At 31.8% G+C, this 18,225-nt stretch overlaps 1 protein-coding gene across 1 annotated transcript in view; it reads left to right on the top strand.

The window, feature by feature from the left end:
- Positions 1-18,225, top strand: part of LOC136986814 (transforming growth factor-beta receptor-associated protein 1-like) — a 65,629-nt gene that overhangs the window by 30,801 nt on the left and 16,603 nt on the right. The window contains 5 exon segments of the mRNA XM_067284430.1: positions 307-498; positions 585-781; positions 7,362-7,430; positions 8,780-8,852; positions 11,704-11,838. Coding sequence (XP_067140531.1) covers positions 307-498; positions 585-781; positions 7,362-7,430; positions 8,780-8,852; positions 11,704-11,838 — 666 coding nt within the window.

Here is an 18,225-nt window from a genome sequence, read left to right as displayed (position 1 = left end):
CATTAAATATAAATATTTTTTAATGCTATTATTCTATTATTTTCAGTTTTATGTTAACTTCTATAGAAAATTCTATCTGAATTCACTTTTGTCTATGCAATAACTTTGAATAATTTTTTAAATTAAAAATTACATGTATTAAATATCAGTGGAAGGCTTCTAATCAAATTTAAATCAATCTGTGAAAAAAAAAATATATATGTATATATATATATATATCACACTTAAATGAATTTTCAATGTATATAACAAGTAATTTGGATTATATACTGCAACATTATAATTATGTGCTTAATTTTTATATAGTTAATAAGTTTGTATCCCGATTTATTGCCATCATCATCATCATTTGTACGTTCAGTTCCACCTCTTCACGAAATTGCAAACATTGAGCAGATGTGTTCCTCTAATCCTTCCATGATAGATCAGTGCAAAGAATTTCTTTTATTCTACTTAGAAGAATTAAGATTATCACAAAGTACAGTAAATTACAAATTTGTAAGTATCTGTAAATTCATAATTATTTTTTTTCAAATCATTTAATTTCATATTTAAAATTAAAAAATAATTTTAATATTCTCTAGGAGATTGATACAGCTATATTAAAGTTATATGCTGCTACAAATTCTCCAAATCTTCTTAATTTAGTTGGAAATTCACAAATTGTTTGTGATAATAAAGAATGTATTCAGTATTTAACTCAGTGTGAAAAATATCATGCATTAGCCATCTTTCATCATAATTTGAAGGAAAATGATAAATCACTGCAGATTTGGGCAAGGTAAAGTCATTTAAACAATTTATTGAATATTAATTGGAATTTAAATAAATTATCATTAAGTTTTCTTAAATAAATTAAACATAAATCATAAAACCGGCAATTAATTATAATTAAACGTTTTTAGTTGTGTTTATTTATCATGTTTAGAAATACAATACAAAACAAAATACAAAATGAGCAGCTTCAAAGCATAGCATTGTGTGTAAATTCAATTGAATGAACATTTTTATTCAAATTAAAAGAGTAACTAGAATTAATAATTCATACATAAATAAGGCATATCTATAAAGTAAGTCCCATTTTCAGAAATTTATTATGGAAGTACCATGGTGCATTAAGTGATGTTTTATGACTCACGTGATGCACAACATGTTCAAGTTTTACAATCTTGATATTACATTACTGTAATTCAAAATGAGTGTTGTATATTATTTTTTGTCATAGCCCATGGGTTTTCAGTACATTATTAACCATTTTCTTAACATCTTTCTTACTGTCTTGTATGGCATTTCCAGATTACAAGAGGTCTGCATGATGACTTATTAGGGCTTCATTGATATGCCTCATGTATAACCTCAACACATTCAACAGGGACTGGCGGATGACTGGTCTTCTGTGGACACAAATAACCTGTGATAAATTGATTATGCTATTTCATAATCAAATTCCTTGTGGTTGCCTCTTTTCCTTGTACTTGGGTACATACTGATTTCTGTTGAGTTGAAGGATGCAAAAATCTTTCTCAGCACCAGAAAATGCCATCTTTTGCATATAGTGCCTCTAGTGGTGAACATTATCATCTACAATGGCAGTAAATATATCGAAAAAACCAGATAGTATGGTCTTACATGCGACACTTGATGCATCTGGATATATCCTTCATGCAGTGGGACTTACTTTGCAGACATTCGGTACGTATTCAATCGAATTTATGCACATGAATGAATTTTATTTTGTCACCACTCATTTTATTCCCTGTTCTTCTTTTCAAATCTGAAGATAGTCAATAAAAACTAAAATCATTTATTATTTAATTGTAATTAATTACTGTATTAAAGGTTGATATTTATTCTATTTTAATCATCGTGTTTTAGCTTTTTGCAGTACTGATAAATAAATCAAATTTTGAAATCATATAGCAATTAGTTGACTTAATATTATCAGGAATTGAAATTATATTAGTAGCAGTGTTAACATTTTAAAAATTAACAATTTCTTATTTAAATTTTGTTTTGAATATAATTTAATGGTTTTATTACATGAAAATTTAATCATATTGTACGACTCCGGCTGAAGTGTACAATTTGTTTTAAAAGACACGAGAAGGCAACGATGATAAAACTACTGAACTAATTTTTAATTATAACAAAAAGACTATATACAGTGGCTAAGCAGCCATCTTTCTTCTTCTTCTTCTTCTTCTTTTTGTCGAAAAAAAACAACTAGTGCCCCCTGCTTTTTTTTCTCGCCTCCTCGCGGGATTTTCTCTAAAAAACTTCTTACATCTCGGCTACGACTGCTTTTATACAAAACAACAGCTTTTGTTTAAAATTATCTTCTAGAGACATTAGTAACAGTTATTTTTTGTTCGTAGCTTCATTTCCACGTTGTCCTTCTCAATCGGTTCTTTGATGATAAGGACGGATCTGACTCACGTGTACGATCCTGTTGTCATCATCTTGAATTCCCTCAATAAGATAGGTGACGGGATTTACCATCTTCTTTACTATATATGGGCCTTTCCATTTGTTCTGAAATTTATGTCTGTTTAAACGACGGTACAATACTAAGTCGTGTTCCTTAATCTTCGATTTGTGCTTATTTTTGTCAAAAGATGTTTTATTCTGATCATGAGCTTGAGCAAGATTTTCAACTGCTTGTATCCGATTAATAAACAGTTCAGTCAATCTATTCTCAGCTTCTTTCAGAGTTTGTCCTTCCCCTAATCTTTGTGTTTCTGGTGTTCTTGGCTCAAAACCATGGAGCAAGTAGAAAGGACTTTGTTGAGTTGACTTGTGCTTTGTTGTGTTATAAGCAAACACTGCTGTTGATACATGTCTTTTCCAAGCTGTGATATCGTCGTTAGAATATTTCCTAAAGATGTCTTCTAGAGTACGGTTTGTTCTCTCCACAAGTCCGTTTGCTTGGGGGTGGAAAGCGCAAGTTCGGATATGACGAACGCCATGGTCCTCCAAAAAGTTCTCAAAATCTTCGGACACAAAAGACGTTCCTTGATCCGAAATGATCGTCTTTGGAAATCCATACACATCGAATACACTCTCTTGTAAAGCTCTCAATGTAGTTTCTGTGCTTAAACTACTCACAGGGATAGCGATTAAATATCTGGTAAAATAATCTATGCACATCAAAATCCATCTTTTTGAATTTCTCGATCTTGATGGGAGTATTCCAATATGATCAAGACCCAACATTTCAAAGGGCCGTGACGGTACGTCCTTTGTTTGTAAGAAAGCTTTGTTTTTTGATGGATAATCATTATTCATTTGACATACTTGACAACTGCTAACGTAACTCTTAACCTCTTTCACTATATGTTCCCACCAATAGTGATCTAGGATTCTTGACAAGGTTTTCTCTGCATTAAAATGGCCAGCTAAAATATTGTCGTGATTGGCTTTCAAGACTTCAGGCTTGAGCTTCTCTGGTACAACAAGTTGTAAATGATTTCTATCTTGAACATCGTAATGATATAATATGTCATTTTGTAGCACAAAACGATTCTTTGTAGAAGTACACTTACGTTGTTCTTCTAGTGAGAGATTTTCGTCTTTCAATATTCTAATTATGCTATCTAATTTTGGGTCGTCGCTTTGATGACGTTCGATTTCACTAGAGATTCTCCTCTCCAAGCTCAGCATTTGTACGTTTAATTCTGGGATTGGATTTCTAGATAAAATGTCAGGTAGTACGTTGGTAGCTCCTTTCTTATGCTTAACGTCATATTCATATTCCTGTAACTCTAAAGCTATGCGAGCGAGTTTGCGTCCAAGTTTTCTTTTAGCCTTTAAACAACTGATTGCCCAATTATCAGTGTATAGGGTAAATTTCTTTCCAACCAAATAATGTCGAAATCTTTCACAGATGGCCCAGTGTACTGCGATCCCTTCGAGTTCGGTCGAATGAAGAATGCGTTCTGTATCACTGGTACTTCGACTTGCATATTCCACAACAACTTTCTTTCCATTTTGTTCCTGCACGAGTACTGCTGCGATACCTTCTTGAGAGGCATCAGTGTGTACCTCAGTTAGAGCATCAGGGTCAAAGTGGGCAAGTATAGGTGCTTCCCTCAGACACTGAATCAATCTATTAAAGCTATCTTGAGTTTCTTCGTTCCATTCATAGTTGTTTGCTTTCATCATTCGTCTTAATGGTGCTGAAATCAAGGCATAGTTTGGAATAAACCTCCTGTAGTACGACATAAGTCCCAGGAAAGATTGTAACTGTTTCTTGGTCGTAGGAGTTTTTATGTGACTAACAGCCTCTGTTTTCTTTGGATTCGGTCGCTTGCCATCTCCATTCACAAGGTATCCCAAACAAGAAATTTCCTTTAATCCCCATTGGCATTTCTGTGGTGATATCTTTAAATGAGCTTTTGCTAGTATTGTTAGTACTGTTTTGATTAAGTTCTTGTGGTGTTCGTAATCTGATGAAAACAGAATGATGTCATCCAGGTAAACTAATATTCCTTCTTGTCCTTGAAACAATTCTGACATCGCCCTCTGAAAAGTGGCAGGAGCGTTACATAACCCAAACGGCATTTTGTTAAACTCATACAATCCGTCTGCTGTAATGAACGCTGTCTTATGTATATCTTCTTCTGCCATCGGAATTTGCCAGTAACCACTCTCAAGGTCAAGAGACGAAAAATATTTGGCGTTATGCAACTTATCTAGAATATCATCTATTCTTGGTAATGGAAATGAGTCGCGTTTTGTCTTGCTATTCAGATCCCGATAATCAATACAAAGTCGTATTTTTGTCGTAACATGGTGAGGTTGTTTGGCTAATACGACTGGAGATGCATACTGTGAATTTGACTTTCGTATAATGTTTAACGAAAGCATTTCCTTTATTTTTGCATTAATAAATTCTCGATCACTCCAAGAATAATGGTATGGTGTTTTTCTTACCGGCGTTTTGTCTGTCAGTTCTATACGATGATGAACTCTATCATATTCTCCCGGTTCATTTTGCAATATACGGTCATATTGTCTAATTAGCAGTTCAATTTCCTTCCTTTGTTCTTCATTTAAAATTAATTCCTGGCTCTCTGTACTCTGAAGTATGAACTCTTCTGGGTTTGGTAGTTCGTCAAATTCTTCAGAATGGGGATAATAGTTCCACTGATCTTCAAACTTAGTCTTACTCTCCGTTGTATGTATTGCTACAGCACTAGGAAGTAACAAGCATAATTCTTGTGTTGATTCTTCAATGGGAGGTTGTGCTGAAATCACATTACCATCTCTTGTGACTATTTCACATTTATCTTCCTTCAATGTCATTTTCACTCCTGCTTGGCCAATCCAATCTACTCCCAAAGTCAAAGGGACTGGGTTGTTCTCGAACACTGCTGTTTTCACTGTGGTGACTTGTCCTTGCAGCCGAATAGGTAGATCAACAAATCCAATTGGTTTCACCTTTGTCATGCCGATACCAGTGAACTCAGTGGTGTCGTCATCTAACATCCTTATACCAACAGGTAACTGATCCCGACGAATTATTGTACGACATGAACCTGTATCAACAAGGGCTCTTATCTTTCCTATCATTAGCACTTCAACATTAATATATGGGCTATGAACTTTAGAACTGTTAGCATTGACGTTTAAAGCGCTGCTCGTTTGTTTTTGTTTCTTGCTGTCTTTAATCTCTTTTGTACTTCCTCTTTCAGCTTTGTATTCATTGGCCTGTGCACTATTTTCATTTGGACATGTCTTGGCTAGATGTCCTAACTGTTGACATTTGTAACATCGGGTCATTTGTAAAGGCATCTGAGCATTCCACTTGGGGTCTCTTCTTATTGACTTCTCGTCTGTACGTTTAATAGCATCACCTGCAATAGCCGGATCCTTTACTCGAGCATTTGTATTATTTGGGAACTTATGAGGTTGTTGAACTTGAGTCTTCATATGCATCCTGACCTCAGTCTCTTGCTCATCTATCTTGCGCGCTATACGCTGTAGTTCTGCAATACTGTGCACATCATGAGTAGCAATAGTAACTGTGTGTTGTTTATTTTTTATTCCATCCAGCAAATAATCAATTTCGTCAGCTTCAGTAACATTTACAGGACAGTTGGTACGTAACAAACACAGCTTAGCATAGAAATAATCTGTGAGACTCTCATCATGTCTTTGTTCTCTTTCTTTCACTCTGTCACACCACCTTCTCAACGTCAGTCTTTTACCAAATTCGCTTTTTAGGCTTGTTTTCCACTCAGTCCAATTGTTAAGCTGGTAACCCATTGCTTTATGCCAGTTTTTTGCTGCTCCTCTCAGTTTGCTGATGGCTAGCGGAAGAACTTGGGTCTCAGTTAGTCTCTGTTGATTTCGAGTCAATTCAATATAATTCAACCATTCGTCAGCACTCTCTGTAGTAGTACCGCTAAATTCAGGAAGAGAACTCGTCAAATCAGGTACAGTTTGTACTTCAATAACTGTCTCCTTTGGGTTTCGCACTGTCTGTTGCTGGTTATCTATTAATAATATTACTTTTTCCATTAGCGTTTGCATCATACTCATAGGATTTGAATTTACAGCTTGATCTTCAGAAGGAGATTCATTAACGACTTCTTCCTCCGTTGCCTGGCTAGCCTTGTTAACATACTCTTCTTCACTTAACATTGCACTAGTTAGTCGTTCTATTAATTCAGATTTTTTACCGACTCGTGATAATTGCCTTTTCTCCAATTCCTTTCTCAAATACTCAATGGTCCTTCCTTCTAAATCATGTTTAATTTCTTCAACCGTAGACATGTTAGCTTCTAACCAAATCACGGTCGTCAACTTAAATTCTTTACTTTTTTCTAATATCGGCGCTAAATCTTTAAGCTATTGCTTCCTAGAGTTAGCTCTTAAACTTTTCTATAACTTTGATTCGGTTACGACCAAAATTTTACACTTTTAGCTTCAATCTTAAACTTCAAGACTTCCTACCTTCGTCCGTGCGCCTTACTCGTTTCGGCTCGTTTCTTGTAGACGTGGTTGGTAGTGGCACATCAGCTAATGTTGTCGACTGCACCAATTCTTGTACGACTCCGGCTGAAGTGTACAATTTGTTTTAAAAGACAGGAGAAGGCAACGATGATAAAACTACTGAACTAATTTTTAATTATAACAAAAGACTATATACAGTGGCTAAGCAGCCATCTTTCTTCTTCTTCTTCTTTTTTTCGAAAAAAAACAACTAGTGCCCCCTGCTTTTTTTTCTCTCCTCCTCGCGGGATTTTCTTTAAAAAACTTCTTACACATATAATAATAAAAATCATGTTAAATGAAGATGTACTTGTCAGTAATATGATTTGCAGTTAAAAAAATTTAATAAATATTTTATTTTCTAGGCTTATTCTTGGAGAAATTTATGATGAAGATTTTCCTGGATTAGAATATTTTGTAGAATTTTTATCAAAGTAAGTTGTCGAAAATTATTAAAGATTTTTTAAGAACTAATAAATATTTTGTATATGAATATGTATCAGGTAATCAAACTAAAGCAGAACTGACAAGAAACAGTGCAAAGAGTCTGATTATGTTGCAGGTTACACTTACAGCCATATTAATAATCCAAGAATCAAGAGTTAGAGTAAGAAATTAACCAATTGCCATTCACTGGACTTTTGGCACATGAACACTGATTGGTTAACTTTTAATTCTAACTCTTGACCCTTGGTTGTAAATACAGACAGCAGCAATGTTGTGAATTGGTTATGTTTATTGCATGATTAGCTCACTGCATCACCAGTTCTGATTGGCAGCATTGTCAGAACCTCACAGAAATTATATAGAATCTATTATACTGTAATCTCTGCCTAATAAATATCATTTACATTCTTACATCCAAAAGTAGGATAAGGTATAGAACCCTAAAATTAAAGAAAATATTATATGATCATATTGGGTCATAATCATTTCAGCTAGGAAAGTAGCAAAGAGTGAATCTATTGGATTGCTGTTTTTGGTAAATAAATTTTTCTAGCATAAGAAAAGTAATTTTTTTTATATACAATAGGAGTTGTAACAGTGTCAAAAAAACTGGTTGCTTTAATAGGTGAAATTCTAAGAGAAAAACTTTTTGATATATGTAATGAACTCTTGATGAAGGAAAAGCAGCATGAATTTTCAATTTTTGTTTGTATATTTGCCCTGGAAATGAGATTGAAAGTGATTTTAAATAAATAATTTACCTATATGCAATGAGACTATGTGATGTGATGAATGAAGGAAATTGCTTAAATAAGATGTAAGAGACTACGGTATATAATATCATTGAGAATTCTCATTGAGAAATTAACTTTATATACACAGTAGAGTTTGGATTATCCAAGGTTGCATAGACTGAGGATACTTTGGATAATATTGAAATTTTAGTAAATTATTAAAGAAGCTAGATTTAGATGTATTAACATTTATGCTGTGCACTATTTTCAGGTTAAACCTACTTTTTGAATATACTTTTAAATTAAACAATAAAACACCTAACTTTTTACAATTTGTACTGTCATGAGAAGGTGAGAATAAATTCATTTTAAATTTCTAGAGTCTATTTTGAGTGTGCTCCTCAACTAAACCAAAATTTTTGTAAAGTACTGTTTTGTATTGTATTACATTCTCTTGTATTATTAATATAACCATAATTCTTTAGGTTTTCCCTTATCTGAAAATGTGATTTTATAATAATTGATTAAGTTAGCTGCATATTTAATTTAAGACATGTTTATTTTTGGCATAATTTTATTTTGTTTTTATATTAAAATTTCAGACTAAGTGATTATAATTTGGTGTGGAAATATGTGGATTTTGTTCTTGAGAAAAATGAAGAACTTGGAGTAAAGGTATTTATAAAATTGTAATTTTTTAAATATTTGAAATTAAATGCTAATGATGGAAAGCACAAAACTCAGAAAAATTTTGTTTTATGTATATTCTATTTGTGAGTATGGATCATTTCATACAACTTGGCTGGATGATTTGCTGTGCTCAGTTGGGGCTATGGAAAATTTAAAAGTCCAAGAGTTTCTTTTTAGTAACACACAGTGACCTTGTCAACGATTTATCAAACAATTTGTGACTCTCACTATAAATAGACTGGTGTCTGCTACTCTTTATTTTTACAGCTTGATCAAGATTTCTAAAATGAGCCACACATCATTTACAATTATATTTATAATCATATATCATCAAAAATTAGAATACATTGAATAATAAAATGTAAATCTTTTATTCATTAATAATAACTTATACTTGTGTTCAAAAAGCAAGTGTAAACATTATATCAACCTATAGTTCAAACTATTAAGAATGTTGAACAATGTGTAAAAACAATACATCCTTTAATAAATAAAACCATTAAATTGATAAAATATGACTTAATTATGAAAAATAAGAAAAACGATAGACTACACCAAAAAAATTATAAATATTTTAATGCTATAAAATGGTTAATATGGTGTGTGCTTGCATCTTGTAAGTGCATGTTGCATAGCAATCAGTCACACTGGTTATCAGGTTGTCTTTTTTTCCTCTGTCAGAAACATGGTCCACTCTTGAAGAGCAGTGTAGAGCTTTTAAAGCAGGGATGGGCAACCTGCAGTTTTTGGGCCGCATGCGGCACGCATTCATATATTTTGCAGCCTGCGACGCATAAAATGTGAATAAATATATCAATTTCCCAGCTTAAGGAAGTATGCAGCAAAAATTCAAACGTTATTTTCTACAACTTATGTATGTGAATAGTTTTTCGCGCAATGAATGTAATAAAAATTAAAACAAGAAACCGGCTAACAGACACATCGAAACTAATTTAAAACTAGCAGTGACGAATATTTAACCAACTATTTCCAATATATTACGTTTACATCAGTTCCAAAAGCTAAATTAAGTATACCTATGCTAATTTATAATTATATACGAATAAATAATTCTGATTTATCAACATTTTTTTTTCTCTTTCTCTTGTATGCGGCCAACATCAGTTCAAAAGTCTTAAAATGCGGCCCTTACATAGAAAAAGGTTGCCCATCCCTGTTCTAAAGGGTTCTTGGTGAAGGCTGATGAGATATAACTCACCTTCCTAGAGCATCATACAAATGCTCAATTGGATTCAGAGTTGGATAACTTGCTGGCCATTCCATACAATAAATATCTTCACTTGCAAGAAATTTGTCAACCCTATAAGCCCAAGCACTATTGTTCACAAAAAAGTAAGTTTGGCTTTATGGTTCCTCTGAATAGTCTTGTGGAGTTGCAGGATCTTATCCTTGTACCTTCTTCCTGTAATGATTGATACCAGTGAAAAAACATGGAACCCTGTGCATTTGATGACAGTAATACCTTTCCATACTATGAACTACTACTACAAATTTCTCTTTCCCTGACAGATTGTGGTGAATTCCCACTCTCCATATTGTAGTCTGATGAGAATCAGTCTGTAAAACTTGTCAGTGTACAAAATATTAATTTATAGTCCAATTTCAATGTTCTTGATCTCATCATAATCGAGTTTTCTTTACATTGATTGTCAATGGGACACAAACTAGTATAGAGATTCTCATTCCTGATTCCATTGACACCTCTGCAGAGTGTTCTCTTCCAGATTCCCATTACAACATGCAGATAATGTCAAATAATGATCCTGTTGAGAGATTAACTCTTTGGACATTCATTTCTTGTTTGGTGTCTAATGTTTCCTATTGTCTAGGTCCTTCGATTTGATGGTATTTGTGCACTGATGCCTTCTGTGACTGACCTGCTTTCAGCCTACCAATAACCTAATTTTTGTAATTGTCAAATAAATACTGATTTTTGTACAAATATAGTAACCCTACATACATATTGTTATTAGTTTTGTTAATTTTTGTAGTAACTACAGATCTGATGATTATGCTTATTTTTGGACACCAATGATTATTTTTTTTTTAGGTAATTTCAGTAGTTACTGTCATTAAAGATTCATCATACAAAGTTTACTTTCCAAGTTACTGTGATTGTAACTGAATGCAATAATAATTTAATTGATTTTTAATAAAAATTACTGTTTTATCTAATTTTTTAAACAAAATATTAAGTAGAAGTAAACTGCAGACTTTACCAGATGTTAGTAAGAAAACTCAATTGCAACATGAAATCCTGCTGATTCGTAATTTTATGGACCTCAGTGTAGCAGATTTCAGAAATGATGGTCCATATCTGATAGTTTTGAGATTCCAATTGATCTTGAGCTATGTCACAATGCAAATGTCTTGAGGATGTTTCATGGCATATGAATGCTCGAGATTGATCATTTAGAGTGGAAATATGATATTTGGGCATATTAGATTGTGACTAACTGTTGTTATACATTATCCAGTAAACCGCATTCAGTGAAACTATTATTTATATACCACGTATAGAGGTATTGTGGTATTTGTTTTCCTCATATTTATCACAATATGTGTGGTTTCTCCTATCATGTCCTATATAAAGTTCATTTTTAGTTTGTGACGCTATCTTTTAGTGTAATGGACAGTTGGCATTATCGGACAATCACTCTCTCAATCTGTTACGTTGAGGACCAACAATAATATCATTTCTCTTATAGTTTTAATATGATATTGTAGACTAGATATATTCATTTTTTAATAATAAAATCATAAAAATAATATTTACATTGTAATATTAGATATTCAATTTAAATTATAATTTTAGATTTTTACAAATCGTCCCGAAAACGAATTGCCGTCGGAAAGAATGAGACCAGAATTAATTGTCGATTATTTTCACCGATTTCCCGTAGCACTTATAAAATATTTGGAATATCTCGTATTTGTCAAAAAGTTAGAAGTAAGCCTTTTTTTTATTTTTATATCTAATCATATTGAATTAAATATATGATTTTAATTGATAAAGCAGAGAATTATGCTAATGTAATGAAACTAATTGTTATAAAAAGGTATAAATTTAAACAATGCAATTTTATTTAAATTTTTTTTAAATGAAATTTTGAAATAATTTAATATAATATAATTTTATGTAATTATTATTTATTAATTTTATTTTTAAAGTCTTATATACAATGCATACTCGCTGATTTGAACTGTGATTAATCAAAACCAGTTTTATTAATTTTTCTGCTAAATGTTTCAGTCAAAAACAAGAAATCATGGGTTATTTATTAAAAATATAAAAAATTTATAAAATTAATGTTTATTATACATTCTAACATAAATATATTTCCTGTTCATCATGTATGAAGATTACATTATGGTCTAAAACAGCATGGTGCTGTGGCAATGGTGTTCCTGGAGTTCTCTTTTGTTTATTATGCTACCACTTCTCTAGATATAAAATTATAAATCACATGTTGCTCAATGCTATGTAATCCCACCACTACATATTCTTAGTTTTGTTAAATCTGTTACAAAGACATTTCCTTTTGCTAATTTAAGAAGAAAAATTAAATAAAATACAGTCGACTCCGCATAAGTCGACACCTGGATAACTCGACACTTGTCTGTTACGTAGTCAGTTTTTTATGGTCCGGCCGGCTTACATAGGCATTAACTCGTCACCACTGGCTAAATCAACATACTTTTTCTGTTTCACACTTTTTAGAATTTTGATCAGTTGACTCCCCCCCCCCTGAAAAATGAGTTCACACTACACAACTTATTGTACGGTGTGAACTCATTTTTTCAGGAGGGGAGTCGACTTATCAGACGTCTAAAAAGTGTGAAACAGAAAAAATGTGTTGATTTATCCAGTGGTGACGAGTTAAACGATGTCGAGTAAACCGAGTTTTTTAACATTAATAACATTATTGTCTATGTAAGTCGGTCGGGCCACAGAAAATTGATTAATTAACCTACGGTGTCAAGTTATCCGGGTATCAACTTATGTGGAGTCGACTGTATCCTTTTTTTATTGTTTGATACTAAAAAAAAACTTGATCCTTAGTTCAAATATCAAATAAACAGCTAGAGTCATTTAATTATTTAGCCTTTAATAGAACATAAAGGAATCTGGTTGTTTGTTTGATATTTGACATAATTATTGGATTAGTTGTATTTATTATATCTTGATCACTAGCAATATTTAGATCTAACTTTTTCCTAATATATCTGCATTTTTTACTGTATCTTTATAATAAAATTTGATAATTATCTAAAGCTTTAACACTTCTTCCAGCTGTTATTTTCTTAATAATACTAATGTTTTTGGTTCCTTCAGTGGCCCCCTCGAGTATATGAACCTTGATGTTTCAATATAATAAAATCTTATTACGTTGAAGGCATTTGGATATTTATTAATTTGGGATAGGAAATTTTCTATTAAGTACTCAATTTATTCAACTACCGTCTTTCTAGTTTGTGTTAAGAACTGTAGGTCAGCTCTAAAGTTGTGAACAATGTTTGGCTTTGATATTTGACACTAGCACATTGCTGTCATGCAACTATAACCATAACACTAATTCATCACTAGTTATCTTGAAACTCCATGCTAAATAGACATGGAGTTTCAAGCATGCATATATAAATAGGCCTTAATTTCGCTAATCTAAACTTTCTGCCAATCCAAACCAATTCATGTGAAGCACTAATCTGAAGCAATCATCACATTGATTGCTTCAGATTGGTGAGACCATCTTGTTTTTAAACCTTAGAAAAATTAGTTTCACAATTTTTAATATAAGAAGTAATGTATATTTATTTCTCATGAAGAATTTTAATGATTTCTAATATTTGTTATATTCAGTTATTTTTTCGTCATAAAATTTTATGCCATATTTTTTTGAATTAGAAACTTGTTTTGTTGTTTAATATAGCATTCTGTATAGGTATCCCTCGTACAACGTGGTTTGAAAATTGGGGATATCCCTGTACAACATGACTTTTGGATTCGCTTTAACACTCTTTTGGAAATCCTCTGTACAAAATTTTACAACTTTTAAATGTAAACTTCATTATTCGATATTTTTTTTATTCGAGTAAGCACACGTGCTGTCTCAAATTTGCCCACAGATTTTAGAATGTTGAAATTTTCAAATTATTTCGTCAGGTTTACTTTAATGAAAACAGACTGTACAATTTTTTTTCTTTTTTGTTTTAGCTTTTTCTATTGACCAAGTGTCATTGTTGTTGCTTTCAAAACTTTAGCCCTTAAGACTGTCACTGTGTGGTTTGTTTTTATAGATCAATCTTCATATTTAGTAAAGTTTGTTTAAACGTTTTTCGGTGAGTATTATTAAACTTTTTTAACTGTAGCTAAGTAATCATTGGTAAAAATGACAAATGAAAAATGGTGATATCTCGGTGCTCGAACAGTTTAGTATTTGAACATAAATTCTGAAAAAGAGTCACTCAGTACTCTACTGAACAAACACAACCTGCTAGAACAAATTTTCAATTAATAACATATTTTTATTTTTACTTCGTCATCCGTAAAAAGTTTTTATGATAAAAGTAAAAAATGTGAAAACGTTGCCGACACTCCTGATCGGGATCAACAAAAAAGCTGAGATGACGATACTTTGTAAAAAGAAAACACTCTTGTTTAACTAAAATTAATATTAATGCATAATACAGTACTTTTAATTGTAATTGTTAATTAATTATTGATTGGAAATAAAGTTGTCAATTGCTTTAATAAACATATTTCTCTCGGTGACAGAAGAGAATTGTATACTTTTGCTAACTTTTGGAACTTAACCTTATGTTTTGCATTAGTCCTCTGTTTTGTATAGCACAGATTCACATAACATGGCACTTTTTTGGAACGTAACTACATGTTGTACAAGGGATACCTGTAGTTTTATCTAAAATTCTTGAAAATGGTTTGGATAAAAAATTAAGTATTTCACTAATTATTAAGTACAGTAGAGAACCGAAAATTGGAATCAATTGGGGACTGGGGTTGTTCAGATTAGTGATTTGTTCCGATTACCAATTATGTACGAATAAATATATTAACCTGTCCGATGTTCAAATTTTTCTCTGTTGCGTGTCGCTTCGTGTTGAATTTTCGTCGATTTTAAGCCTAACGAAAATTTTTATAATAATAATCGAGGCTATCGTATCATTAAAAATTATTTCTGCATTTTGAACAAACAAAATAAATATATTGAAGAATATAAAAACATGAAAATTATACTTTAGAAGTAAATTTAGTATCAAAAACGTTCGATTCAGCACGACACGGTCCGACTGAAAATCGTTCTGATTACTGGCGATTCCGATTACCGGGGTTCCGATTAACAAGTCTCTACTGTACTACTATAAAACTAACTGATGATAATTTACTTAATAAATTTTAATGAATTTAATTTATATAAATAAAAATGTACATGTTTGTTTGTTCCTAATAGCTAATCTTCAAAAGTTTTTCACCGATTGCTTTGAAATTTTGACACAATGTTTCATTCGAATATGAATGTGTTTTTATATATTATAGATGTCAAAATTCCCCCATGTGGGAGAGGGACTAAATTAAGGCTTACTGTGAAGAACTGGGCTTCTATTATATTGTTTTAGATGCAGTTTTTTTGCATTTTTGATTACGTTTTAATAGGGTATGTTAAGAGAATGTACACTAAGAAGGGATTTTTCAAAATTCCCCTGTGGAAGAAATGTTATACATTTATAATAGATACACTTTGAGCCACAGCAACACTTGGCAGGTACTACTAGTTATTAATAAATTTTAGATAGACCAATTTAAAATTTGTATCTCTAAAACTGTCCATACAACTAGTGAATTGTGTCTTCTTTTGCAAAAATATAGTGTCATCTCAACCATTCTTTGCAAACCAGCAGTCGAGTAAAAATTCCATTAAACATTAATTTACCATTAAAAATTATAATTCAAAGAAATGCTTTAATGTTGACAGATGTTTTATTGCTAATGTTTCACATTTAACTGATTACTCTTTATTTAATGTAATGACAAAATTAAATTTATTTGTGATTACACCAGGTTATTCAAACGTAACACATCAGAGGATGCTTCCACACACAATGTTTGCATATACCATGTGGGGTGCCACGGGTCGTGCTGCATAGTGCCAAAATCGCCACTTGACGATATTTTTATTAAAGTGGTGATAAAAATATAATACTGGCAATAGCAAGTGGTGATAAAATCCTGGTCCGCTTGTTTCGACATTCAGCATGAAATTGAATCACAATTCAGAAAAAACAGCAAAATGTCAAGCTTCCATACAATGGGAGTCCTGTGCACCACGCATCTAGTGATCATGACGTCATGTGGAAAGTTCGGGAAGAAAGGTAGGAAGTGACATCGAGAACTGAAAGCAACTTTGTGCAATGCTGCCAGAGTTTCCAGATTGGCATTTTTTATTGACTGACAGAAATTTTTGGGAATTTTTTGGGATGACTTTTTTTTCACTTTGATCTTTTTTAAATAGACTAAAACAAATTTTGACATGACAGAACCTATGAAATAATGTTTAAACATTGTGATCAAATGTGTTATTCAGAATTATTCATTAAAAAATTATTCCAAAATGATTCCTGTTTCTAACAAGGTAAAGGCCAGATGTTCGGGTCTCCAATTTGAACAAAACTTTGTGAGCATGTAGCCTTAAACACAAACAGCTTGTCATCCAAATAATAGGACCCACTTCTCAATCATTTCCAAAAATTGGGCCTCTGAAAATTTAGTGTTTAGCTTATAAGTCTTTGGAAGTTCTAAGTCCTAGAATGGCGATAGCTGAGTGAATAAGACGCTAGGTACTGGAGCTAGATGATGTAGGTTTGAACGTTCTGAGTTTCGGTTTCGTTTAGCTTAGTTAATTTTATGTGTAACTTTATTATTTTACTTCATTATTGTTGTTGTTATTATTATTATTCATCACGTTTAAACCTTATAAAATGAGATTAAAAATTGTGACATTGTTTCCAGTTTAGCGAAAACAAGCCTCTGTAGATTTAACTCTTTTACGTCGTTAAATAAAACTTTTATTTCTTTATATTTATTTTATATATTTTACATACTAAGTCCTCGCAAGCAAATAAGCTTCAGACATTACTGCACATGGATGAAAAAGACAAGTGATATGAAAATTGGGTACCAAGTTGCAGCATTTTATTTTTTTAATTGTTGTTATTATGGACAATTTCCTGATGCGCTCATGTTTGTTACTCTTTGAATGTCACAATGCCACTGTATCTAAAAATAAATATGAAGGAAATTTTATTTAATAATGTAAGAGTTAAATCTACAGAGGCTCATTTTCCATAAACAGGAAATGATGTCACAATTTTTAATTTCTTGTTTTATAAGTTTTAAATTGTGAGGAATAATAATGTTAATAAGTAGTAATAACATGGTAAAATAATAAAGTAATAATGTTACACATAAAACAAAAAAAGTAAAATAAAATTTCGAAGGATTGAACCTACATCGGTTAGCTCTAATGCTTAGCGTCTTATTTGCTCGGTTATTGCCACTCTTGGACGTGAAATTTCCAGACTTATGAGCTAAATGATAAATTTTTAGTGGCCCATTTTTGGAAATGCTTGAAAAGTGGGTCCTATTATTTGGACAAGGAACTGTTTATGCTTAAGGCTTTGTGCTTACCAAGTTTTGTTTGAGTTGGAGACCTGAATGTCCGGCCCTCTCCCTGCAAGTGACAGCTTCACATGTTACTTTTGCTTTCCAGACACCAAACTGATAAGGCTACTGGCACTTGCATTAATTAGTTAGTAAAACTGGTGACAAAAAAAATTTTAAACTGGTGAAATGGCAACAATATTTTTAAATTTTCCTGAGCAACTCTCAGAGTACTGTTGGGAACATGTGATTTACAGTATAAATCATAACAGTTATTGAGATATACTGTACAGTTATTATTATTATTAATATATAATTGCTGCAGTTTTCTAAGTTATACATTCATTAAATAATCAATAATAATACATATGTTTTTTGATAGTGTCCCATGTAATACATACACACATTCATTAATGGAAGTATCCTCTGGTGCCTTATTTTTGTTCATTAATATATGGAAAAAAATATTTAATTTGAGGTTAATTGGATAGAGTAAGAATGAGAATAAAATGCTTGTTAAATGAAAATTCACATTATTATGTGAAATAAATTAAAAGAGAAATTTTATGTAATATTTTTTTGATATGGCTGCTGAGTGATTAGGTATAATGCAGTAAAACATCAACATTAACAGATACATAGAGAAAAATAGTTTCACAC

Source organism: Centruroides vittatus, unplaced genomic scaffold (assembly GCF_030686945.1).
Source record: "Centruroides vittatus isolate TY-2023 unplaced genomic scaffold, ASM3068694v2 scaffold_1172, whole genome shotgun sequence".
Lineage (NCBI taxonomy): Eukaryota > Metazoa > Arthropoda > Arachnida > Scorpiones > Buthidae > Centruroides > Centruroides vittatus.
Note: the sequence above shows the minus strand (reverse complement) of the source record. Positions and strands in the feature narration are given on the sequence as shown.